The sequence below is a fragment of the Neoarius graeffei genome, chromosome 19, assembly GCF_027579695.1.
Source record: "Neoarius graeffei isolate fNeoGra1 chromosome 19, fNeoGra1.pri, whole genome shotgun sequence".
NCBI classification, from domain to species: Eukaryota; Metazoa; Chordata; class Actinopteri; order Siluriformes; family Ariidae; genus Neoarius; species Neoarius graeffei.
Window position 1 is genome coordinate 41,506,978 of NC_083587.1, and position 25,823 is coordinate 41,532,800.

Sequence of the window (25,823 nt, forward strand, 5' to 3'; positions counted from 1 at the left end):
CGGTGGCACTCACTTCACATCTGATGAAGATGTTGGAGCGGCTCTTCCTCAGCCTCCTCAGACCCTAGGTACAACATGCCCAGGACTGTCTGCAGTTTGCGTACCGGGCAGGTGTTGGTGTGGAAGATGCCATCCTCTACCTGCTACACCAAGCCCACTTGCATCTGGATAAGGGAAATGGCACAGTGAGGATCCTCTTCTTGGACTTCGAGTGCCTTCAACACCATCCAACCCCTTTTGCTTCAGGACAAACTGAACAGGATGCGAGTGGACCCCTGCCTGGTCTCCTGGATCTCCAGCTACCTCACAGACAGGCCGCAGTACTTCAGGCTGAAGGACATCACGTCTGACACTGAATAGCAGCACCGGATCACCCCAGGGCACGGTGCTGGCCCCTCTTCTCTTCACCCTGTACACCACAGACTTCTGCTACAACTCGGAGCTGTGTCACATTCAGAAGTTTGCCGATGACGCAGCCATCGTTGGATGCATCAGTGATGACAGAGAGGAGGAATATAGGAGCCTGGTGAGGGACTTTGCTCTGTGGTGCAACAGGAACCATCTGCAGCTCAACACCTCAAAGACCAAGGAGCTGGTCATCGACTTTGGGAGGTCCAGACCAAGGTCACGACCAGCTCTGATCGAGGGAGTCGAGGTGGAGGCTGTGGATTCCTACAAGTACCTCGGGCTGTGGCTGGACAGCAAGCTGGACTGGACTTGCAACACCAAATCACTTATACAGGAAGGGACAGAGCAGGCTATACTTCCTTAGGAGGCTGCGGTCCTTTAACGTCTGCAGGAAACTCCTGTGGATGTTCAATCAGTCTGTGGTCACCAGTGTCCTATTTTACACCATGGTGTGCTGGGGGGGGCAGCACATCCAAGGAGGACACATCCAGGCTAGACAAACTGATCAGGCGGGCCGGCTCTGTGGTCGGCATGAAGCTGGACTCTCTGGTGACTGTGGCAGAGGTCTATGGACAAACTATTGAACATCATGGGTGATGCCAGTCACCCTCTGCACACCGTTATCAGCAACCAGAGGAGCCTGTTCAGTGACAGAATGCTCCTTCCCAAGAGCAGGACGAACAGACTCAAAAACTCCTTTGTCCCTCATGCCATCAGACTGTACAACTCCTCTCTGGGGGGGAGGAGGGGTAACAGGAGGACAGAGGACAGGAAGGAGCAGTAGCCTAGCCTAACAATAAGCAATACCGGACAATGTGCAATATCTCTCCTGCTGCCCTGCCTTTTCCCTTTTTTTTTTCCCCCTCCTCTCTCTCCCCCCTTCCTCTCTTCCCCATATCTTATTCTTTTTATATTTGTACAACCCCGATTCCAAAAAAGTTGGGACAAAGTACAAATTGTAAATAAAAACAGAATGCAATAATTTACAAATCTCAAAAACTGATATTGTATTCACAATAGAACATAGACAACATATCAAATGTCAAAAGTGAGACATTTTGAAATTTCATGCCAAATATTGGCTCATTTGAAATTTCATGACAGCAACACATCTCAAAAAAGTTGGGACGGGGCAATAAGAGGCTGGAAAAGTTAAAGGTACAAAAAAGGAACAGCTGGAGGAACAAATTGCAACTCATTAGGTCAATTGGCAATAGGTCATTAACATGACTGGGTATAAAATGAGCATCTTGGAGTGGCAGCGGCTCTCAGAAGTAAAGATGGGAAGAGGATCACCAATCCCCCTAATTCTGCACCGACAAATAGTGGAGCAATATCAGAAAGGAGTTCGACAGTGTAAAATTGCAAAGAGTTTGAACATATCATCATCTACAGTGCATAATATCATCAAAAGATTCAGAGAATCTGGAAGAATCTCTGTGCGTAAGGGTCAAGGCAGGAAAACCATACTGGGTGCCCGTGATCTTCGGGCCCTTAGATGGCACTGCATCACATACAGGCATGCTTCTGTATTGGAAATCACAAAATGGGCTCAGGAATATTTCCAGAGAACATTATCTGTGAACACAATTCATCGTGCCATCCGCTGTTGCCAGCTAAAACTCTATAGTTCAAAGAAGAAGCCGTATCTAAACATGATGCAGAAGCGCAGACATCTTTGGGCCAAGGCTCATTTAAAATGGACTGTGGCAAAGTGGAAAACTGTTCTGTGGTCAGACGAATCAAAATGTGAAGTTCTTTATGGAAATCAGGGACGCCGTGTCATTCGGACTAAAGAGGAGAAGGACGACCCAAGTTGTTATCAGCGCTCAGTTCAGAAGCCTGCATCTCTGATGGTATGGGGTTGCATTAGTGCGTGTGGCATGGGCAGCTTACACATCTGGAAAGACACCATCAATGCTGAAAGGTATATCCAGGTTCTAGAGCAACATATGCTCCCATCCAGATGACGTCTCTTTCAGGGAAGACCTTGCATTTTCCAACATGACAATGCCAAACCACATACTGCATCAATTACAGCATCATGGCTGCGTAGAAGAAGGGTCCGGGTACTGAACTGGCCAGCCTGCAGTCCAGATCTTTCACCCATAGAAAACATTTGGCGCATCATAAAACAGAAGATACGACAAAAAAGACCTAAGACAGTTGAGCAACTAGAATCCTACATTAGACAAGAATGGGTTAACATTCCTATCCTTAAACTTGAGCAACTTGTCTCCTCAGTCCCCAGACTGTTGTAAAGAGAAAAGGGGATGTCTCACAGTGGTAAACATGGCCTTGTCCCAACTTTTTTGAGGTGTTGTCATGAAATTTAAAAGTCACCTAATTTTTCTCTTTAAATGATACATTTTCTCAGTTTAAACATTTGATATGTCATCTATGTTCTATTCTGAATAAAATATGCAATTTTGAAACTTCCACATCATTGCATTCCATTTTTATTTACATTTTGTACTTTGTCCCAACTTTTTTGGAATCGGGGTTGTATATGTAAATACTTAATTTATCTACAAGTTTTTCTCTATTTCTTTTTTCTGTTCATCTGTAATGATGCTGCTGGAATCTTAATTTCCCTGAGGGAACCCTCCCAACACACACACTTCAAGTGGTCAATAGATTTATGAGTGAGCGAAGCAAATGTGTTTAAAATATTTTCAACACTCGAAGATGAACTTCATATCTTCAAGCCAAAATGTGATGTTCTTTTTATTATATAGACACATATTCTAGACTTTATCATACACCCCCACTTCAAATTTTTTCTTAAGTCAGCACGTCTCTGTATGGCAGCCATTTGATTCCAGAGTCTGTGCTGGAATTCCAACACAAGCACACACCATTTTACTTAATGAGGTACTGATGTGATCATCTGAACCTAATCTTATTTAATAAGCAAAAGTATAAAAACCACTGCTTTGGTCATCTCTCTCCTCTTGCAATAGGACCAGTTTGGAGGCCAAAGACAGCCCTAGTAGTACCTTAAATTTAATTGGAATACAAAAATATCTATTCATCATGGCAAAAAGGAGTTCCTCACAAAGGGATGCAGTCAGCACGAGGTTCCTTCCACCCTCAAAATTTCAAAGACAGCAGTTCATAATAAGGTCAAGCAGCAGACATTGGGAAGAACAAAGTTACAGGATGGCAGAGGGCAAAAATGACACCACTGACCAGGATCATCATCATATCCTTCAAATGTCACTCAACAACCACAGGGTGACATCAAGGGACCTACAAACAAATGGCAGCTGAAGTTAAGTGCATGGCAAGGACTGTTCGAAACAGGCTCCTCTGGACAGGGTTGAAATCATGCAAAGCTAGAAAAAGCCCATCAATAAGAAGCAAAGAAGAGCCAGGCTGAGGTTTGCTAAAGACCATAAGGATTGGACTGTAGAGGACTGGAGTAAGATAATCTCTGATTAGTCCAATTTTCGGCTTCCGCCCCCCCAATCACCTGGTTGTCTCATTAGAGACCTGGAGAGGCATACAAGCCACATCTCTCACACATTGTGAAATTTGGTGGAGGATCAGTGATCATTTGGGGGTGCTTCTGCAAGGCTGGAATGGGGCAGATTTTTGTTTGTAAAGTACACATGAATCAAGCCATGTACAAGGTTATCCTGGAAGAAAGCTTGCTTCCTTCTACTCTGAAGAATGTTCCCCAACTCTGAAGATTGGGTTTTCTAGCAGAACCATGCTCCATGCCACACAGCCAAGTCAATGATTGTGTGGATGGAGGGGAACTGCCTACCTGCAACATAATTTCAGAAACAATACTCAGATGCCCACAGTTTAGAGTACAGTAGAGTAAACTTTATTGTCCCCTAAGGGAAATTTGTCTTGGGCATAGTGCTACATTTCATTTCATTGCTTTACAAAACAAGATAAACACCATCACAGGAAAACAATTACAAAAACAGTTCTCATCTCATCTCATTATCTCTAGCCGCTTTATCCTTCTACAGGGTCGCAGGCAAGCTGGAGCCTATCCCAGCTGACTACGGGCGAAAGGCGGGGTACACCCTGGACAAGTCGCCAGGTCATCACAGGGCTGACACATAGACACAGACAACCATTCATACTCACATTCACACCTACGGTCAATTTAGAGTCACCAGTTAACCTAACCTGCATGTCTTTGGACTGTGGGGGAAACCGGAGCACCCGGAGGAAACCCACGCGGACACGGGGAGAACATGCAAACTCCGCACAGAAAGGCCCTCGTCGGCCCCGGGGCTCGAACCCGGACCTTCTTGCTGTGAGGCGACAGCGCAAAAACAGTTCTGTCACATAAAACAGACATGGACTACATTTGACAATGGCAGTACAAGATGTTAGGCAAAAGAAAAAGTGCTGAGTGCAAGAAAAAAAAGTGCTAGTGCTGAAGTGCCTGTGTGTTCATTGCACGTTGCTCTATTGCACTAGTTTTTAACATTGTTCAACAGCTTAATGGAGGCTGGAACAAATGATAATTTGAGGTGGTTTGTCTTGCACTTTGGCATTCGGAGCTTCCTGATGGGAAGCAGTTTGATCATGCTCTGCTCTCAATCAAAACTGCCTTTGTTTTCTGGACTGTCATGTCAGCAGCCATGTGGCCAGTGCTATCTTAACTCCTTCCATCCACTGTTGCAGTTTTGGAAACCCAATAGGTCTCTGTAACCATATCATTATGGCCATTACTCCTTAAGGACCAAAGTTTATTTTTTAAAATCAAATATCCCTAGAAATACTTGCACTATCAACAAGGTCTGTAGGCACAGGTCTGATAGTTCAATGTCCACCTTCAGTCTCAACCAAATAATTATGAATCTTCATGGGGGGACACCTGTGTTCCTTCCTACTGGTGTCCTGTTTTGTCTCCATTTAGAACATGTGTTTGTTCCAAATAATGTACTCTTATTCAGTAACATCCATAGTGCCACCATATCAGAAGTACATACACTTCCAATATTATCCTTGACTTATGGCAAACCAGCATGTACTAGTGCATCTTAACCAATTACAATATTGTGAAAGGTTTTTTTTGTTATTGTTTTGTAATTTAACTCATAAAGGTCAACTTTCATACATTCTACATCAGGGATTCTCAGACTTTTTGGGGCCAGGGACCCCTTACAGGGGAAACAAAAATTTCCAAGGACCCCTCATAATAGAAACACAGATTAAGCATAATCTTCCTACCATTTGTACTCTTAGATGCCATGTATTCTAAAATTTTTCAACTTAAATACTTCAGACCTGTTTCATTGTGATAGAAATTGAAATGTGTTTCTGTACATCATGTTAATATCACATACTTTTAAACAGAGGTTTACTTTATTCAAATTGCATTTGAACGTGACAGCATGTAAACTTTACAAGTAATTGATTTTTAAAGCAAAATTACCAGTCTACAGCTAACTTTCAGTAAGTGCTTTAACTTAAAATAATAAAACAAATCAAATCAAGTTTATTTGTATAGCGCTTTTAACAATAAACATTGTCGCAAAGCAGCTTTACAGAATTTGAACGACTTAAAACATGAGCTAATTTTATCCCTAATCTATCCCCAATGAGCAAGCCTGTGGCGACGGTGGCAAGGAAAAACTCCCTCAGATGACATGAGGAAGAAACCTCGAGAGGAACCAGACTCAAAAGGGAACCCATCCTCATTTGGGCAACAACAGACAGCCTGACTATAATATTAACAGTTTTAACAGGTATAACCCTCAACTGTCCTCATGGGGCCATCCTTCACAGGAGCGGTGTGATAAAACTCCGACCAGACACAGGGCACCAGGATGGATCAAGCAGGTCCGAGGGGCAGAAGAGGCCAGCATCTCAATCCCAGGATCAACATGTAACTCAGAGGGACAGATTGGGGGGGGGGGGGGGGGGGAGAGAGAGAGAGAGAGAGAGAGAGAGAGAGAAAGAAAACAGGTTGTTAGGTATGCCCTAAAAATGACAAGTATTAAATCTGTGTGGTAGGCTCGCAGAGACGAGAGAGTCTTTACATCAGGCATAACACACAACAATGGCATGTTAATATGGTAAAATATATCATGACCTGCTCTGGCTGGATGCTTGATTGGGTGATGGGAGCACACTCCTCAGCAATGATGAGATGCAGATGGGACCCTTAGGGCTGGCCAAGACAATTCAGTTACATTTCACCGGGTCTGGGACATGCGACAGAATGTCTGACGGCCGATTCCCTGCAGGCTACGATAGCCAGTCAAGGTCTCCACCCTCTCCACCAAAAGATTTCCTGTTGACTCCATGTAACTCAGAGGAACAGATTTGGGGTGGGGGGGAGGGAAAGAAAACACAGGTGGTTAGGTATGCCCAATGTCACCTGAATAAGTAGAAACAGTATACATATTGCACCGAGTACAAGCAGGGACTCCGGCAACTAACTATGACAGCATAACTAAAAGGAGAGAGCCAGAAGATAACACAGGCATGAGGGAGCCCCGGGACATAAAGCAGCCAGCCACTACACCGTCAACAAACTCAAGTGAGCAAGCGAGTGGGGACTGACAGCATCCATACATCCCAGTTTACCAAAACACTATGTCTGAGGACCCTCCAGATCTACTCCTTTACCTCATAAACACCATTAACAAGAGGCTTGACTAAACAGATATGTTTTCAGCCTAGACAAAACACTGACTGAAAGCTCCAAAAAAAATCCTAACAGAAGTTACAACAGTGTTACAGAATGCATCATACTTAACTAGGCCTATTACTTCGGAAAATTTAGATTGGAATATTTGCATGAGGCTGCAACATCTCATTCTTCTCACATAATACACAATAGCTCACCTTATGAGCTCACCTAAATTCACAAGATGGGTGAGCATATCTCTCACTAAACAGATTCTTTATTCTTGGAGTGATGGATTACAGGCAGACTAATATCTTTCTTCACATACAAACAAACCCTATATGTACTTAGTCTTCATTGCAGTCAAAGTGGACAATGATGACTCACAGAGGTACATGGTAGAAAAGAGGAACAATATGTGCATGGTCACAGCAGTCAGTTTGGGATACCCATGTGAGAGGGTGGGCCAAGTTTGCATGACTCACCTTCTGGAATTGGACCCTCAATGTCCTAATCACAGGATAATTCCAACAGCTCCTCTTCTGTCTTACCAGTAAGGCCACTTGTTGCAACTGGGGCAAAGGGATCCTGCACCTAGTACCAGGCATTGGTGTTCACATCATAGAAGTATGAGCTGAAATCCTCTCTCAGTGCCATGAGGTGAGAGGTGGCTACTTTTCAGACTATAGCCACAGACTGGTTGTGTAGATAAATTCTGTCAGTTGGGAGGAACATGTCTGTTATTCCATCTTGTATCCTTCTCCATAACTCAATTTTCTTCATGAAGGCAGTCACCGACTTCCAGGATAGATGCATAGCCTCCTTGAATCGAGGGGTTCAGGCTGTTGAATACATCAGCAAGATATGCCAATTTGGCCACACACTCCAGGTCGGAAAAAGCTCTGCAATGTCAGCTTTGTCCTCGCTCAAACTCTGACCTCACTGCATAGCTCAAACACCCATTGCAAAACTTTACCATGAGAGAACCATCTCAGTTTAGAGTGATGTAGCAGTGCAACTGGGGCAAAGCATCCAGCTCCCTACAAAGTGGGCTCAGCATCACTTGATGTGGACCAACTTAAAAATACTTATCCATGGTTGCCCAATAGCTAACTGATTAACAAACCTAAACCAAGCTAAGCAGCAGCAGGAACAGTTCATTGTGCCCTAATTGAAATGTGATTCATGACAGATTGATGTGATGTTACAACCATATCAGAGTTTCTATTGACCCAAAGTTAACGTGGGTGGGAGTAATGAACACAGTATTTTATTGTTGCAAAAGGCCCCCATCTGTAGATATGCATTTTTTTTAATGGCATAAATTAAAGCACAATTTTATAGCAAATTATTTTGAACCCCCTGGCTATGGCTCACGGACCCCACTTTGAGAACCTCTGATTTAGAATACACAATTTTCACTTTCTTAAATAACCGGACAATACTGAAATTTTTCATGATATTCTAATGGTTTGAGATGCAATAGTATCTTTAAGTTTTTATATTCAGCCTGTACACAGTGCACATTTACCAAAACAAAAAACACCACTCCCCCAAAAAATAAATAAATAAGTACCCCCCCCCCCCACACACACACACGTGACACTAGTCTCTCTGAAGTAGGGGTGTCCAAACTTGTCTGCAAAGGGCTAGTGTGGGAGCAAGTTTTCATTCCAGTCAAGCAGGAGGCACCACCTGATTTCACCTGTTTAAATCAGTTCATTTTGGCTTTCAATATACCATCAGATGTGGCTTCTGATTGGTGAGAATGAAAACATGCACCCGCACTGGCCCATTCTGGATGAGCTTGGACACCCTTGCTCTACAGATAATGTTGATCAAGGACTTCAGCATCTGCTGTAGCAATGTAGTTTAGAACAGGAGAAAGAACACCACCTTTAAGTAAATGTTTTGTTAAAAAACAAAAGGAGGAAGCAAAATTTGGCAGTTAACTGATCAACAGTAAATTTTTTTCTAAATATTTTTTTTAAAAAACTCTAAAACTCATTTTGACTTGCTTGAATCCTGAATTGACTCCTTGGGTTGGTCAGAAAGATCCAGATTCTGCTTCCCATCCATTCCTTCACCCCTCTCGCTCTCTGATTTGTGTTTAGGGATTGATTCCTTTGGAGAGTCAGAATTAAAATAAAAATAAGTAAAATGTTAAATAAATATTTACCATAAAACACTGATATTACAGCAAAATGTGTCTACAAATACTGAAATGAACTGGTTTGTTTCTATGAGACAGTCTTTAATATTTTTGTGCCCACATTTATGTCCCCAAATGAGAAAAAGTTGGTATGGTATGGAAAATGTCAATTTAAAAAACAAAAACAAACACACAACACATGATTTCTAAATTTACTTTGACATATTTCTTTGCATACAGTATGAAGCTAAGGTTTTTCATGTTTTGTCTGGTCAACCTCATTTCATTTGTTAACATGAAATGCATTCCCGCATTTCACATCTGCAAAACATTCCAAAAAAAAAATGTTGGGACCTGTGCAATTTTGTTAATTTATTTGTATAGCGCTTTTAATAACAGACATTGTTGCAAAGCAGCTTTACAGAAAAATAAAAGATTTTAAATATGAACTAATACATTTATCCATAAAGAGCAAGCCTGAGGCAATGGCAGCAAGGAAAAACTCCCTGAGCTGATAAAATCTTGAGAAGAACCAAATACAAAAGGGAACCCTTCTTAATTTGGGTGATAACAGACAGCATGATTATAAATCACTAGCTTCTATAAGTGTGCCCTGTATGGTCAGTTTTAACATGAAGTCTATTTTGTTCAAGTTATCAACTGTTCATTGAGTGCAAGACTGTTCATGACAACAGCAGTCCTAAAGTTATCATAGCAATTGTAATCCTTAGCCATTGTAGCAAAACGGTTTATATCAAGTATCCAGAGCAATCTTTGAAGTGCATCTCTAGACTCCGCAGCAGCAAAGTGATGAGAACCTCAGCCAGAACTAGGGCATCAGGATGCATCAGGCAGGTCTGATTTAGAGCTAGTAATGAGGTAAGAAATTAAATAAAATGTCATTTGAAACAGTAGATGTCAACAGGTGATTGCAAGCAGGATTGGGTCAAAATCAGTATCCAGGAAAAGCCTAGTCTTTGAGGAGCAAAAAATGGGCCAACAATCTCCAGTTTGTCAACAAATGCATGAGAAAATTATTGAAATGTTAAAAATGTTCCTCAAAGATAGGAAGGGATTTGGATACATCTCCCTCTACAGTGCATAATATGTTTACACAATTCAAGGAATCTGGAGGAATTTTGGTGTATAAAGGACAAGGGTGCAAGTCTAAGCTGAAGGCCCATGATCTTCAATCCCTCAGAGTGCACTGCATCAGAACCATCATTCATCTACAGCTGATATAACCACATAGGCTCAGGATTACTTTGGCAAACCTGTCAAGCACTACAATACTGAGTTGCATCCACAAATGCCAGTTAAAATGTCACTGCACAAAAAATAACCTTTATGTTCCTTAACCGTGTCCAGAAACACTGTTGACTTCTCTTGGCTCAGAGGCATCTGAGATGGACAATCACACATTGGAAATGTATATTGTGGTCAGAAACATCAAACAGGTCTTTCAGGTCTTTTTTTTGGTAAGAAATTGACTCTGCGTGCTCTGGAACAAAGACAAAAAGGACCATCCTCACTTATCAGCAACAAATCCAAAAGTTAAGGTTTGTCACAGTATGGGGTTGTATTGGTGCCCTTGGCAAAAGTAACTAGCACTTCTATGATGGCAGCATTAATGCAAAAAAGTACACTGAGATTTTGGAGCAAAATATGCAGTTTTCAAGTTGACATCTTTTCCAGGGATAGTTCAACTAGACAATGCAAAACCACATTCATATTGCTGCAGAAGGAGAGGGTGCCTATCCCCTTTTAGTCAGGCTGTTAAGGTGAGAAATTGTTCACTGTGATAGAAGCATGAAATTTGGCACACTAGCTCAAGTTGATATATATAATAATTCTAGATATGGGGCATTTCAAATTCAGCTTCTCAACCCTGGAATACTCATGTGCAAAATTGACCCAACATGAAAACAAGGCTAAACGAATTTGTTTTCAAGGTACAAGATTGCTTACCAAAAAAAAAAAAAAAAAACAACATTAATTGAATGTCTACCTCACAAAGAGAGAATTTCTTGTTCTCAAAGAGGTCACGTGATTAGTCACATGACATAGGGATACAGTATAAAGTAAATAAAAGTTTTAGCTGTTAATATGGATTCATATGTTCATGTGATGTCAAAATATTGAAAAAAATACCTCTCGTCATTACTGATTACAATCCCCACCACAGAAGCATAGCGCTGTACACTGAAGATTGATTAGCCTTCGTACATTTACATCGACCTGAACACCCTTTCTTGCAACCACAATGAATCAAATGCCCCCATATCTACAATTATATACATCAACTTAAGCTAGTGTGCCAAATGTTATGCTTCCATCACAAAACGAACAATTCCATGTTTTTTGGGTTTTTTTTTGCTTAACAGTCAGACTATTTGTCCCCAATGCAGAATGTGTGGTGAATTCTGAAATGAATGTGAGGATGGCCCCATACTGTTGCACACCTTCAGACCTGTTTGCAGGAAAAATGGAAAACACCTGAAATGCTTCATCACTTGATGTCCTCGGCCCATGAACATCTTTTAAGAGAAGGAATGTTAACATTAGAAAGTGATAAATGCTTAACCATCTTTTTTTTGGCAAATCTGTATTACAAGAATCAAATTTGAAATGTGTTTATTTTGGAAAAAAAATGACATAAAACATCAAAATTATGTGCTGTTGTGTTGTTTTGATCTGTAAATAATCTTGCATTCATTGTTTTCAATTTTGACATACCATCCCAAGTTTTTCTGATTTGGTATTGTAATTGACGTGAGATTAAAGGCCACAGTAACTGTTTAACTTGACAAGGTTATAGTGTCTATATATTAAAGGAGAGTGCTACCTTCAAGTACTTCTCTTCATTGCTACTTGGTGAGGAAAGTGGGAGAACTATGAGAAGAGAGGGAAATTAAGTTGCTTGTACCATTTTCTTAGCTATTTATAAACTAAAGAATGGCTTTCAGTTCTAGCTATGGAAATGTAATATCAGCTGATGAATGGACTGATGAGGATTTACATGTACCTCTGAGTTTACTCTTCAGCCGTTTTTTTTTCCTGGTGTAGTCACATTGAGGTTTGTGTCTGAGTAAAGCTCTCTCACCAGGTGAGACACAGCTGTCACTTTCAGAGTGAAACATCCTAATTTTCCTCTGTTTAAAAAAAATACAATAAAAAATAAAGCAGAATATTTCAGGGGGAAAAAATTGTCAAGTGCTTAAAAAATAAAATCTACCCTTCTCTCAAATAAAACCACAACAGAATTTCAGCAACCTTTTGTGTTGATTTTGCAGATGGAAAGGACTTAACAGAACTGATAGACCTGGGTGGGGGGGGGGGGGGGGGGGGGGGAGACTGCAATTCAATATCATTAAAATCACCAGTAAAAAGGAGAACAAAATCAATCAAGAAATCCAAGTAGCTACAAGCTTTACACTGAATATTTTTGTTTAAGCTTAATGGGGTGCAAGATGATCTTTCTTACCCATTAGAGGATGCAGACTGACTGAAAACAGCAGCTTTATCCTGTGTCTCCTAAACAGAAAAAGCTCACTCAGTGTTTTAAGTAAATGTTGAATATGCCAAATTGTGCCAGTTTTGGAAAATGAGGATGTACAAAAGTCAATCATGGATGTTTTAAAGCAAATAATAATTAAAAAGCAAATGTTCACAGAAATTGATATAGCAAATAAAGAGAAACTTAAATGGAAGCAGTGGAAGCCAGTGTAGGTACAACTTGGAGGTACAGTGCTCAGCGTAAATGAGTACACCCCCTTTGAAAAGTAACATTTTAAACAATCTCAATGAACACAATTTCCAAAATGTTGAAAAGACAAAAGTTTAATACAACATCTGTTTAACTCATAACGTGAAAGTAAGGTTAATAATATAACTTGGATTACACATTTTTTTCAGTTTTACTCAAATTAGGTGGTGCAAAAAGGAGTACACCCCACAACAAAAACTACTACATCTAGTACTTTGCATGGCCTCCATGATTTTTAATGACAGCACCAAGTCTTCTAGGCATGGAATGAACAAGTTGGCGACATTTTGCAACATCAATCTTTTTCCATTCTTCAACAATGTCTTTAGTGACAAACTGGAAAAAATGTGTAATCTAAGTTATATTATTAACCTTACTTTCACGTTATAAGTTAAACAGATGTTATATTAAACTTTGTCTTGTCAACATTTTGGAAATTCTGTTCATTGAGATATTGTTTAAAATGTTACTTTTCAAAGGGGGTGTACTCATTTACGCTGAGCACTGTAGTTAAGCTGGCTGCCTGAATACCTAGCACTACCTTTTTATATATTCCTACTTCTATATTTATCTACATCTACAATATTATCGCAGAGACTAATTCCAGGATTTACCAGTTGTACTGATTAAATCATGGTCCTAAATAAGCATCCTGAAATAATCTTCACAAAATATCAGACAAATGGCTCTATACATCAAAGACAGACATCTGCATTTAAGTTTTCCTTTTGTTTGCCATGTATTTTTTCAAAAAAATTTATTTAATTCAAGTCAGATTGCTTGCTTTAAAAGAACATCTTGGTGGGCCATGTCCCATTTTTAATCCAGGCCCAAAATATGCCACCCATGGTCTTGCTTTTTACACCTTCAACCTTTTTCCAAGACTAGCACCATCTGATGTAAAAATAGTGACCATACTGCCATTGTGTTTTCCCCAAGAACACGCACGCTGAGAAAATTAGCATATAAAACAAAACATTTATCTTCTATCTTTAACATTTAGATTCACCATTCCCATTTAAGATTTACACTGATATGAACTACTAGCTAAATGCATCACAATGGCCTCAAATGCTCAAAATAGTTTTCAATTTATTTTTTCCAAAATGTTCAAATTTACATTTGTCACCTAGAAAGTTTGATCAATCATTTGATCAGTCTTATCCCCATTTGGCACTCTCTAAAACTTGGCATTGATTATAAAAGCAACCTATACAAAAATCACTGAATGGTCACTCCCACAGTACATAAGCAAACTTTTGGTATATTGCCATCCACCATTTCCAGTTTAATCAAAAGGTGTAGGTTCTCTCTCAGTACCGAAAATAATGACTAGAAAAGACTACAGCATGGATCAGAGCTTCTTCCTGCAAAGCCCCCTCAGGTATGAAACAACCTTCCAATTTGAGCTAATGACCAACAGTTTCAGTCTGTAAATCTAGGCTGAAAACCTATGCTTTTCTATATTTTTGCCAAGGAAAATGTGCAGATCAGGGGGGTGGGGGTGTCCCATGGGCATAGAGTATTTTGGTTAACAGGGATGTTTTCACGCTATGGCCATGTGATCACTCAGGTTTGCCGATGGCAGGACACTTATCACAGTGTACACCCCTTTAAATCACTGTAGAATAATAAAGATTTCTCTCTCTGTTGGGCTATACGTGTACTCCTGCTGGTGAATAATGTGTGTACCTGGTCCTGATACTAGTCTACTTCTGTGACTCCTCTCACTGTCCTGAACTGTCAACTGACTCAGCCATCTCTTAACTGAAAACAGTAAAAAGCTATTTATCAAAATATACCTTCACCAGCAATTATGCTGAGGGGTGGTTTGGGGGTTGGTAACCCTTAGTGACCAAGGAAAAACAGAAGCCACTAGGACCATCAGCACTTGTTGTGAAAGCAAAAGTTCAAGTTTTGCTGAGATATAAATGTGTCAATGTTTTCAGTAGCCATCCAAAGTTGCAAATGTCAAATCTTGTTTCTCAATTTCAGGTCATGTTACTAAATTTGTGTGAGACAAGTTTAATGTCAATATATACAAGTGTTGCCAAGATATGCCCTCACTTCCTGTTTGGTGACTTGGTCATCATTTGTGGATTATAAATGAAACAATCACAGACCTTATGAACTTTAAGATTAAAATAAGGGTTTTTTTTTAGATAAAGTGATAAATTTATTCACGATAAAATTATCTCTTGTACATGTTGTAATATGGAAGTATTCATCTGGCTAGAGTGTTAACCCAACGCAGACTAGCCAGGTGGTAGGGTGGCTACCTTAATACCCAGCCATAGGGTGTCCTGGTCCATCATCATGGACTAGGGTAAGATTGGACTACTCTTCATTTGGTCTCTTCCCTTTGACCTGCCTGGCTTGGGTGGCCCCACCAAGAGCAATTGCTCCCACCAACATAGCTTTCAGTCCTCCAAAGTTGGTCATGATAAATTACAAAAAAAAAATAAAATAAGTTACCACCCAACCCAGACCTTCTCGCTGCCGCCGCTGCGTCTGCTACCGATTACAACCATACCAACCTGGTCCACAGACATGAAGTAGTGAAGACCCTCCACAAGCTCAAGAACAACCAGGCCCCAGGTATCTGCAGCATCTCTGCTGAATTCCTCATGGAGGGTGAGAACTGCATGATTGACTGGCTGGTTGCCATCAACCATGTGTGGGTGATAGAGGAGCTGCCAGATGACTGGCTACAGGGTGTCCTCCTCCCGTTTGGAAAAGGAAAGGCGATCATCTCATATGCAACAACCACCGAGCAATCACTTTACTTTCCATACCGGCCAAACTCTTTACCCAAATCCCTCTTGACTGTGCCCTCCTTGTTATCAGATCCAGACGCCGCTCTCAACAGATGGGATTCATGCCCAGCATGAATATCAGGTTTGTCCTCTCTCAAATGCTGACATCTCACTGCATAGCTCAAACACCCACTGCAGAGTTTCACCATGAGGGAGTCATCTCATTTTAGAGTGATATAGCAGTGCATCATGTCCAGAATCCATCTCCTTACAAAGTGGGCTCAGCATCACTTGATGTAGACTGACTCAAATATTTATCCATGGTTGCCCAAAAGCTAGCTGGCTAAAAGACCTAAACCAAGCTAAGCAGCTGCAGGAAGAGTCAGTTGCACCCTAAATGAAATGTGATTCATGACAGATTGATGTGCTGCATCACAGAGTTTCTATTGACCCAAAGTTAACATGGGTGGGAGTAATGAATGCTATGCTTGTTTTATTGGCATAAAAAGGCCCCCATCTGTAGATATGCATTTTTTTACATGATGAAGCACAGCTTTATAATTTATAGCAAATTATTGTGTGTGTGTGTGTGTGTGTGTGTGTGTGTGTGTTGTGTATATGATATTACACAGTCATGCAAAGATATGAAGTTCATCTTCAAGTGGTGAATGGAAATATTACAAGTGAGCGAAAGGAACGAGTCATTTTTCAACACGAAAAGATAAACATCTTCGCACCACTGTGTAATGTTCTTTATGTTACAGTACATGAACATATCCACAGAGAAAGAAAAAAAAGAAAAACTCAAGTTAAATCAAAAGAATTTTAATTTGAACCAGTTTGCCATACAGGACACTTTTTTTTTTGATGGAATAAAAACATGTACTCTATTCCCTTCTAGTGGGTTCCATTCATTTGGTTTGATAGCATGCAATATTGTTAGCGTATTGCTTACCTTATGTATATTACATCACTCCACCCAATGAGCATTGAATATGGTTTATGATATTGCATAAATTGTCAAGACAACATGGCACCTCGGAGACATAAAACTTCCATGCTAGCAGGCAACTGTGACCATTTGTAAGCAATCACCACCACCAGGATTGCTTCATTAAATACATATGATTTTGAGACAATTTCAAAAGAGAAAAGACACATTGAACACCCAAAAGGAATGCGTATTATAATATTGGCTGACTTTTTTTTTTCATGGAATATCAGATATATTCCATTCGGCTAGCATGATCTTGAACTCGTCTTCAACTCATTCAATAATCACGCTAGCTGAATGGAACATATCGGATAGACCACTGAACACAAGCCAATATATTATTTAAATGTGTCACTCAGGTCCACGATGTATTTTGGATGAAAAATGGCAGTTTTTCAATACGAGAAGTTAAACTTCATATCTTCAGACTATGAAACGATTTTATTATATAGACACCTTCACGAACAAAAAGTACGCAAATTTATCAAAACAATTCATTGATATTCTCACAAGTGACATTCAAGAATTGTGTCATGGTTTTTTTGGCTCTCCATGTCCTGAATGTAGCTCATATGAAAAATAGGAGTTGTGTATTTCCCAGTAAAATACTTGTGTCTCTGCACATTTTTTTATACATTACCACAAGGAGACCATGGTAAGATGGCGACGTGCAGTGGTGCAGCAGCTTCTTGGCTCCCGGTTAGCGTACGACCCCTTCCTATCTTTTCTATTAACTCGTGCAACAAACTGAGGCTGAAATACAGCACACAGGACCTATTTATTCTGGGGAACCTGAATGTGGGACTGAAACCAGACTTCAAGGCAGCGTTAGGATGTTTTGGACTGCTAAAGGAGAGTGGATGAAGGAAAACAAAGCAGCAGCGCGCAAGGAGACAACAATGCACCCGGAGGCAGAAGAGGGGGAAGAGAGCCAGCCTGCTAGCTAGGCTAAGAGCTAAACAGACCCGCTCTTCCAACTCTGTTCTTGTCTAATGTTCACTCTCTGGACAACAAGATCGACCTGTTTAGGCTGAGACTGAACTTGATGAGGAATTGCTGTGCTTTCCTGCTCACTGAGACCTAGCTGAATGACATGCCGGACTCCGTGTACCACCTGAACGGAGTACATTTCTTCCAAGCTGACCGTGATCAGCTGTCAGGGAAAAGCCATGGTGGAGGACTCTGTGCTTACATCAACAAGAACTGGTGCAGAAAGTGCATCAGGGTAAGCCAGCAGTGCTCTGAATCTGTGGAGTTTATGTCGCTAAAGTGCCACCTGCATTACCTGCCTTGGGAGTTTACTGTAGTGCTGCTGGTGATTGTTTACATTCCTCAGAGTGTGCACACTGGCATGGCGCTGATGGAGCTGCACATGCTCATCAGCGAGCTGCAGTATCAACACCCAGAAGCATTTTTTGAGATTGCTGGGGACTTTAAATCACACCCACCTAACGGACTGCCTGCCCCGGTTTTACAAGAACAGACATTGCAACCAGGGGAGGAAATACTCTGAACCAGGTCTACACCAGCAAGCGGGGGTGCATATGCTGTGGTGCCATGGCCCCACCTGGGCTTCTCTGATCACATTTCCATCCTGCTGGTCCCTGCCCATCAACCTGTGCTGAAAAACAACCAGCCAACACAGAAGGCCATCACTGTGTGGCCCAGCACAGCAGTCCCTGCACTGCAGGACTGCTTTGAGTGGACAGACTGACAGGTCTTCAGGGAAGCTGCTACCACCGGTGAAGGTGTAGATCTGGGAGGAGTACACCTCGGCCGTCTCCAGCTTCATCCAGAAATGCATCAAATGACGTCGTCACCACCACCAAGAACATCACCATACATCCCAACCAGAAACCATGGATGAATGGTGAGGTTCAGCATCTCCTGAGAGCATGTGACACGGCTTTCAGATCTGGAGATGCACTGGCATGGACAGCGGCAAGGAGGGACCTCCAAGTGGGTGTGACACAGGTAAAAAGAGCACATGCTGACAAAATCCAGGGCCACATTGCATCCAATGACCCTCAAAGCATGTGGCAGGGCATAAAGGCAATCACAGGCTACAACAGGAAGAATGCAGAGTGTCCTCGGGACCCATCCCTGCCAGACGCCCTTAATGCCTTCTATGCCCGTTTTGAACCCACCAATCCCCCTACCCGCACCAGGCTCACTATCCCAGAGGGTGAGCTACCATCACTCAGCATGTCCGAAGACAACATGAGGAGGACTCTGCAGCACGTCAACCCCCACAAGGCAGCAGGACCAGACAACATCCCAGGGAGGGTCCTGAAGGCCTGCACACATGAGCTCACTGAGGTGTGGACACCTCCCTCTCCGAGGCTGTGGTGCCAGTGTGTCTGAAGACATCTTCCATCATTCTAGTGCCCAAGTGTGCAGCAGTGAGGAGCATGAATGACGATCGACCAGTGGCTCTCACCCCAAGTGTCATGAAATGCTTCGAATGCCTGGTCATGGACCACAATTAAGGAGAAGGTGGAGATAAATGTGGACCCAGACCAGTATGCATACAGGAGGAACAGGTCTGTAGAGGATGCCATCTCACCAGTCATCCACTCTGCTCTCACCCACCTGGAGAGCAGAGACACCTACGTGAGGCTGCTCTTCCTGGACTTTAGCTCGGTGTTCAACACAATTTTTTAGAAGCCCTTTATTGTGACTAGTCACATGTACCAGCGAAATTAGCAGTCAACCTGTCCGTACATATACAACATACAATTGACATAGGGTAGACAGGACAGGAAGACAGGGATAAAGATAAAAAGGAAACACAACATGAGGAGATATAAGGAAAAAAAGAACACCCCCCCCCCCCCCACACACTATGCTCCTGTCAGGAGTACAGTATGGGAACATTAAAAAAACCTTTGCATAAGCACAACACAGGTACACTTTAAACACGGGACTTGAGGGGGGGAAATCAGGGATAAGGGGTAAGGGGGGGAAGGGAAGGAGGTAATCCAGCGCAAGCAAGCAGCCATCCGCTCCTGCAGCCATGAAGGTGCTGGTCACGCACCCGCTTGTCACACTGGGGGTAAAAAAAAAAAAAAAATCGACCTGCAGACTTTAGTCAACTAATTGCTGCCGCTTGGATTACCACCATCCCTCTGCAACTGGTTACTGGATTTCCTAACACACAGGCCACAGACAGTGAGGATCCACGTTGTCTCCTCTTCTACCATCATCCTCAACACCGGCTCCCCCCAGGGTTGCATCCTTAGCCCCCTGCTCTACACTCTGCTCACATATGACTGCTCCGCTAAACACCCGGGCAGTCATATTGTGAAGTTCGTGGATGACACAGTGGTGGTGGGACAGATATCCCACGGTGACGAGTCAGCATACAGACAGGAGGTGGAGGACCTGGTGGACTGGTGCAGGGACAACTCTCTGCATCAATGTAGGGAAGACAAAGGAGATGGTTGTGGACTTCAGAAGAGGTGACCATGCCCCCTTCCCCCTCTACATCGGAGGAGAAGCTGTAGAGATGGTCCACAGTATCAAGTACCTGGGGGTCTACATCTCTAGCGACTTGAAGTGGACCACAAACACAGCCGGTGTGGTCAAGAAGTCCCATCAATGCCTCTACTTTTTGAGGAGGCTAAGGCAGGCCAGACTGAGCCCTGCGGTCCTGGGAGCCTTCTACAGGTGTGTGGTGGAAAGCACACTGACCTCCATCACCTCCTGGTATGGAAACTGCTCAGCTGTGGACAGGAAGGCTCTGCAGAGGGTGATTCGCACAGCACAGATGATCACCTGTTGCAGTCTGCCATCCATAGAAGACATCTACAACAGCCGGTGCAGGAGCAGAGCGGCCCGCATCATGGGTGACTCCACCCACCCAGCACACCGACTATTCAGCCTCCTCCCCTCAGGAAAAAGACTCTGCAGCATCAGGGCCAAAACATCAAGGCTCCAGCACAGCTTCTTCCCAGAAGCTGTGAGACTAATGAACACTAAGCCTAAGCTCTGATGCTGCCCCCGCACTCCCCTCAGTTTGCATTTTTGCACATATTGAAGTTTTTACTGTTCACCTGAACACTTTTTAAATCACAGTTGCACTATTTTTCTATTCTATTTTTCTATTTATTTTTAATTATTCTATTTATATACGCTGCTGGCCCTGAGGCACAAATTTCATTTAAATGTTTAACATGCAAATGACAAGAGCATTGACCTTGATTGATTATATACATTTTACACACACACACACACACACACACACACACACACACACACACACACACACACACAATTAGCAGCCTATGAAATATAAATACAATGATAGTCTGAAATGTCTGAAAGGTTTAGAGGGCAAATGAGTCACATGAAAATAAATGGATACATTGAAAAACCATGGGTAAGGAAAATCTTGCATGGTTTCATTCAATACATTGAAAATATGGAAACAAAAGGACTTGATTCTACTGGCTTTGAGAAATTGCTACGCTTTTCAATCATGGATTGTTTGAAGCAGCAGGTGTTCCAGACATATCACCAGTAGAATATCTTGCTCTGATGAGCAGGCTATGTTCTGACTTTTGTTGCAGACATGGAATGTCCATGACTGCATATTTGGTTTTGTTAACCTTCATCCTACCAAGTGGGGTCCATCTGGACCCCGCACCTGTATATGTTTGTTTGCCATTTTAAAAATATATGCGACATACTGCCTCACCGTTTTATGAATTTGTCGGAATTTATGTCTTAATTAAAACACTAAAGCACTGGAAGATCAGCTTTTTGCATTGTGAAGGTATAATTAACTTGTTACTGGGGTCCAACCGGACCCCAGAGTAAAGTTTATCTGTCTTTCATTTTATAATTGAATAGCACACTGAAAGTTAACTTTTTATTTCTTTTATGTTCCATAATGAAACTACCAAGGCATTCCTTCTTGGGGTCCGTGTGGACCCCACTGCTGCAATAAGCACAGGCTACAAAACAAAAGCCCTAAATTATTTTACAATTACTTTTTTGTTTTAAATTCTGTAAGAAAAGACCCAAGTTGTAATCCAGAATGTTTTATAGCTGCATGAGCTGCAAAAATCATGTATATAATGCCAATTTTTTTTGTGGCGCTATAATTTGCTACATGTATGCTAGTTATTGCAATGTTATTGCATTTATAATACATCATTGATATTCAGCCATAGTGGATTTTGTTCTTCAATAAAGTTATGTCTGTTTGCTGCATTGAATTGGTTCTTACTGCATTGATTTCAAGGTATTCCCTACTGGGGTCCATACGGACCCCACCTGGTAGTTTGTGTATGTAAAATTGGCTGGTAGGATGAAGGTTAAGTGTGTTCTTTATGCCTTGGCCCCTTTAGTGTATTGCTGTTATTAATACAAGATGTTCTGAACAAAACTTATCTGGTGATTGTCTTTATAAGCTTTAATTTTAAAGAAAAGTATTGGGGTCCAAACGGACCCCACATGGTAAGATTAAGGTGTAAAATAGCATGGTAGGATGAGGGTTAAAAATATCTTGTGTTTTAGTTTATGAGACCACTCTTAACACAATTTCCTCTCATCTGTGTTTTGCATTGGAAGCACTGTACATTGGGATGGTATTCTTGAGTATGAGAAAAGATGGATACATTAAAAAACAAAATGAGCCAAGGTTAGGAAAAACTCCTCATGGAATGAGTTCATCTTTGAAACAGACAGACAATAGATATAGTGCACAGAATGGGGTGCGACATCAGAGACTGGAAAAAGAGAAAGGTAAAACAATGTCAAACAGTCAGTCATTTCCTGCAGTCTTTTTACAGTTATTGAGGTAAACAGACCTGTATCTCTGCAGGGATCCTTTCCATATTGTTAGATGTGAGCCCATCAGTGGCCAAAACAAATGGTTTACTTTGACAGCTTTTTGCCCCATGGGATCACACTGTATAGCTGTTTTGCACCTGCTGGTTATAGCGTTCTAACTCAGTACAGGACTGACGATGTTTTTGTCTCATCTCATTATCTCTAGCCGCTTTATCCTGTTCTACAGGGTCGCAAGCAAGCTGGAGCCTATCCCAGCCGACTACGGGCGGAAGGCGGGGTACACCCTGGACAAGTCGCCAGGCCATCACAGGGCTGACACATAAAACACAGACAACCATTCACACTCACATTCACACCTACGGTCAATTTAGAGTCACCAGTTAACTTAACCTGCATGTCTTTGGACTGTGGGGGAAACCGGAGCACCCGGAGGAAACCCACGTGGACACGGGGAGAACATGCAAACTCCGCACAGAAAGGCCCTCGTCGGCCACGGGGCTCGAACCCAGACCTTCTTGCTGTGAGGCGACAGCGCTAACCACTACACCACCATGCCGCCATGATGTTTTTGTCTCTAGTAAAAATCTGAAACTGCAAAAGCTGGGAAAATAGGTTCCGGTTTTAAAAAAAAGTAGTAGGTAGATAGATAGATGTGTCTCTTAAAAGTGTTAAATAGTTCCCAACCTTTGGCATGACAAACCAAAAAACATACAGGCACAACAGATGCAAGCAGAACTGGCAATTGGAGGCTGAAAATTTAAATAATTGTGAAAATCTACTTTAAATAACTTTGCTGTAAATGTTTATGTATGTTGTGATTAGCACACATGAATGCACAGTTACATACCTCTGTGTCAGAATCATTTATTCGAGAATATTTGTCTTCTGTTGGGAATGTCCTATATCTGCATATACCAAAAATATCTACGATATGGTGATACTGTTTTCTCTGGAGAGGATTTCATGCCACATTGAAATACAGTTGCGACTTTGGGATGAGGGAGAAAACAATCGTGAAGACATTTTAAAGTGAGAAGCATATAGAAACTGTACCATGTAGAAATGCAAGGCATATCAGGTCATTGTTTTTCCATTGTGTGACGTGAAGAAAACGTGCCATTGCGAAAAGCAAAATCGTTGTTTTGTATTTTTGTTCAATCACTAACCATAAAAGCAATGCGAAGTAAGGACATGTGGATTGATACCCAAGTATTGATACTTTCAATCCTGGTGGGTCAGTTTTGAGAATCGATCCTCATATTTAAAAAAAAAAAAATATGTTAGATACTGTTTTTAAAGTAGCAATTTTATTAACTTTATTAAAATTCATTTATGGCCATTTAGGATAGGAACTACTTTTCCTTCCACCTTCTCGTGCCACTCCCCATAGCTTATAGATAGGCAGTAGTAAGGCACCCAGAGAAACAGATTCTGCCAGGTCACACAATGGTAGAAAGGAAAAGAAGTTTTGTTTGGAGCCATTTCACTTTTGTAAATAAAGCAAAATGTGATGCCTGTCAAAAGTCAGTTCTGTACTGTGACAATACCGCAGACCTCAAATGCATGGAAAAACTGCCACACAAAAGAGCATGGTGAGTTATAGCATAAGCAAGGAGAGACTGAGAAAAAAAAAAACAGGCAAATACCCCTAGATCTGACAGAGTGAGGCAGAGTTCTCTGACAGAAGCTTTTCAGAGAGGCAGCCTTTATCCAAATATCCATTCACAATACTAGGTTAATTTAACCATTTGAAAAGTCAGCAGGAAATTCTGGTTATTTCTTGAGAAGCAGAATATTGCACTGTATAGTCCAAGTATTAGTGTAGCCAACTAAGATCAATACTCCAACTACGCAAAAAGCCAGTGTAACATGTAGCAGTGAGAACATGGTCAAACGTCGGGTGTGAACAGGAAGGCGTCAGCTTGAACCAGCAGGTAATAGGATTGTGCACCTGTGCCTAACTACTGGCCATCTTAATGGATAATTTATGTCCCCCCCCCCAAACAGATTTGTTGGTTTTTCAACTGAATTGTACAGGTTATAGGTCACATTAAAAGTAGAAAAAGTTTTGAAATTATTTATTGTGGTCTTATTTTACACATCAGAAAAACCTATCATTTTAACAGGGTGTGTACACTTTTTATATCCTCTGTGTGTGTGTGTGTGTGTGTGTGTGTGTGTGTGTGTGTGTGTGTGTGTGTGTGTGTAGAACATGTAAACATATATGTATAAATGTATACAAACAAAACACACAAGATTTTTGTGGAATAACTTTAAAAAAGCCTGCCTGCCCGGTCAAAATTGCTGTTACTGTGAAGAGTTAAGCAAGTTGAAGATGAAATGATCTCCAAAAGGCATAAAGTTAAAGATGACTAATTCCCCTTTATATTTTAAGCAAAAACTTTATTTTCATCTTTTACATTTTCAAAAGGACAAAAAAGGAAAAGAGCCCGAAGCAAAAGTTTGGGCACCCTGCATGGTTAGTACCAGTACCTAGTAACACCCCCTTTGGCAAGCATCACAGCTTGTAAACACTTTGTAGCCAGCTAATAATCTTTCAGTTCTTACCTGGGGGATTTTCGCACATTCGTCCTTGTAAAAGGCTTCCAGTTCTACAAGTTTCTTGGGCTGTCTTGCATGCACTACTCTTTTGAGATCTATCCACAGATTTTCAATGATGTTTAGGTCAGGGGACTGAGAGGGCCATAGCAAAACCTTCAGCTTGTGCGTCTTGAGGTACTCCACTGTAGATTGTGAGGTGTGTTTTGGATCATTGTCTTATTGTAGGACCCATCCTCTTTTTAACTTCAACTTTTTTTTTAACAGATTGTGTGATGTTTGCTTCCAGAATTTGCTGGTATTTATTCGAATCCATGCTTCCCTCAACCAATGAAATGTGCCCACTGGCTGCAACACAACCCCAAAGCATGATCGATCCACACCCATGCTTCAGAGTTGGAGAGGTGTTCTTTTCCTGGAATTTGGCACCCTTTTTTCTCCAAACATATCTTTGCATATTGTGGCCAAAAAGTTCTTTTGATTTCATCAGTCCACAGGACTTGTTTCCCAAATGCATCAGGCTTATTTAGATGTTCATTTGCAAACTTCAGACACTGAATTTTGTGGCTAGGATACAGGAAAGGTTTTCTTCTGATGGTCATATTTGTTCAGGTGTCTGCATAGTAGAACAGTGCACCACCACTCCAGGGTCTGCTAAATCTTTCTGAAGGTCTTTTGCAGTCAAACAGGGGTTTTTATTTGCCTTTCTGGCAGTCCAACGAGCAGTTCTTTCAGAAAGTTTTCTTCATCTTCCAGACCTCACCTTGATCTCCACTGTTTCT

At 41.6% G+C, this 25,823-nt stretch overlaps 1 protein-coding gene across 1 annotated transcript in view; it reads right to left on the bottom strand.

The window, feature by feature from the left end:
* sycp2l (synaptonemal complex protein 2-like) overlaps positions 1-25,823 on the bottom strand; it is a 163,268-nt gene that overhangs the window by 78,324 nt on the left and 59,121 nt on the right. Inside the window, exons 16-21 of the mRNA XM_060900082.1 lie at positions 23,330-23,387; positions 12,652-12,701; positions 12,441-12,489; positions 12,193-12,319; positions 12,013-12,059; positions 9,034-9,139 (exon numbers count right to left, since the gene is read on the bottom strand). Coding sequence (XP_060756065.1) covers positions 9,034-9,139; positions 12,013-12,059; positions 12,193-12,319; positions 12,441-12,489; positions 12,652-12,701; positions 23,330-23,387 — 437 coding nt within the window. The remainder of the gene's footprint in view (positions 1-9,033; positions 9,140-12,012; positions 12,060-12,192; positions 12,320-12,440; positions 12,490-12,651; positions 12,702-23,329; positions 23,388-25,823) is intronic.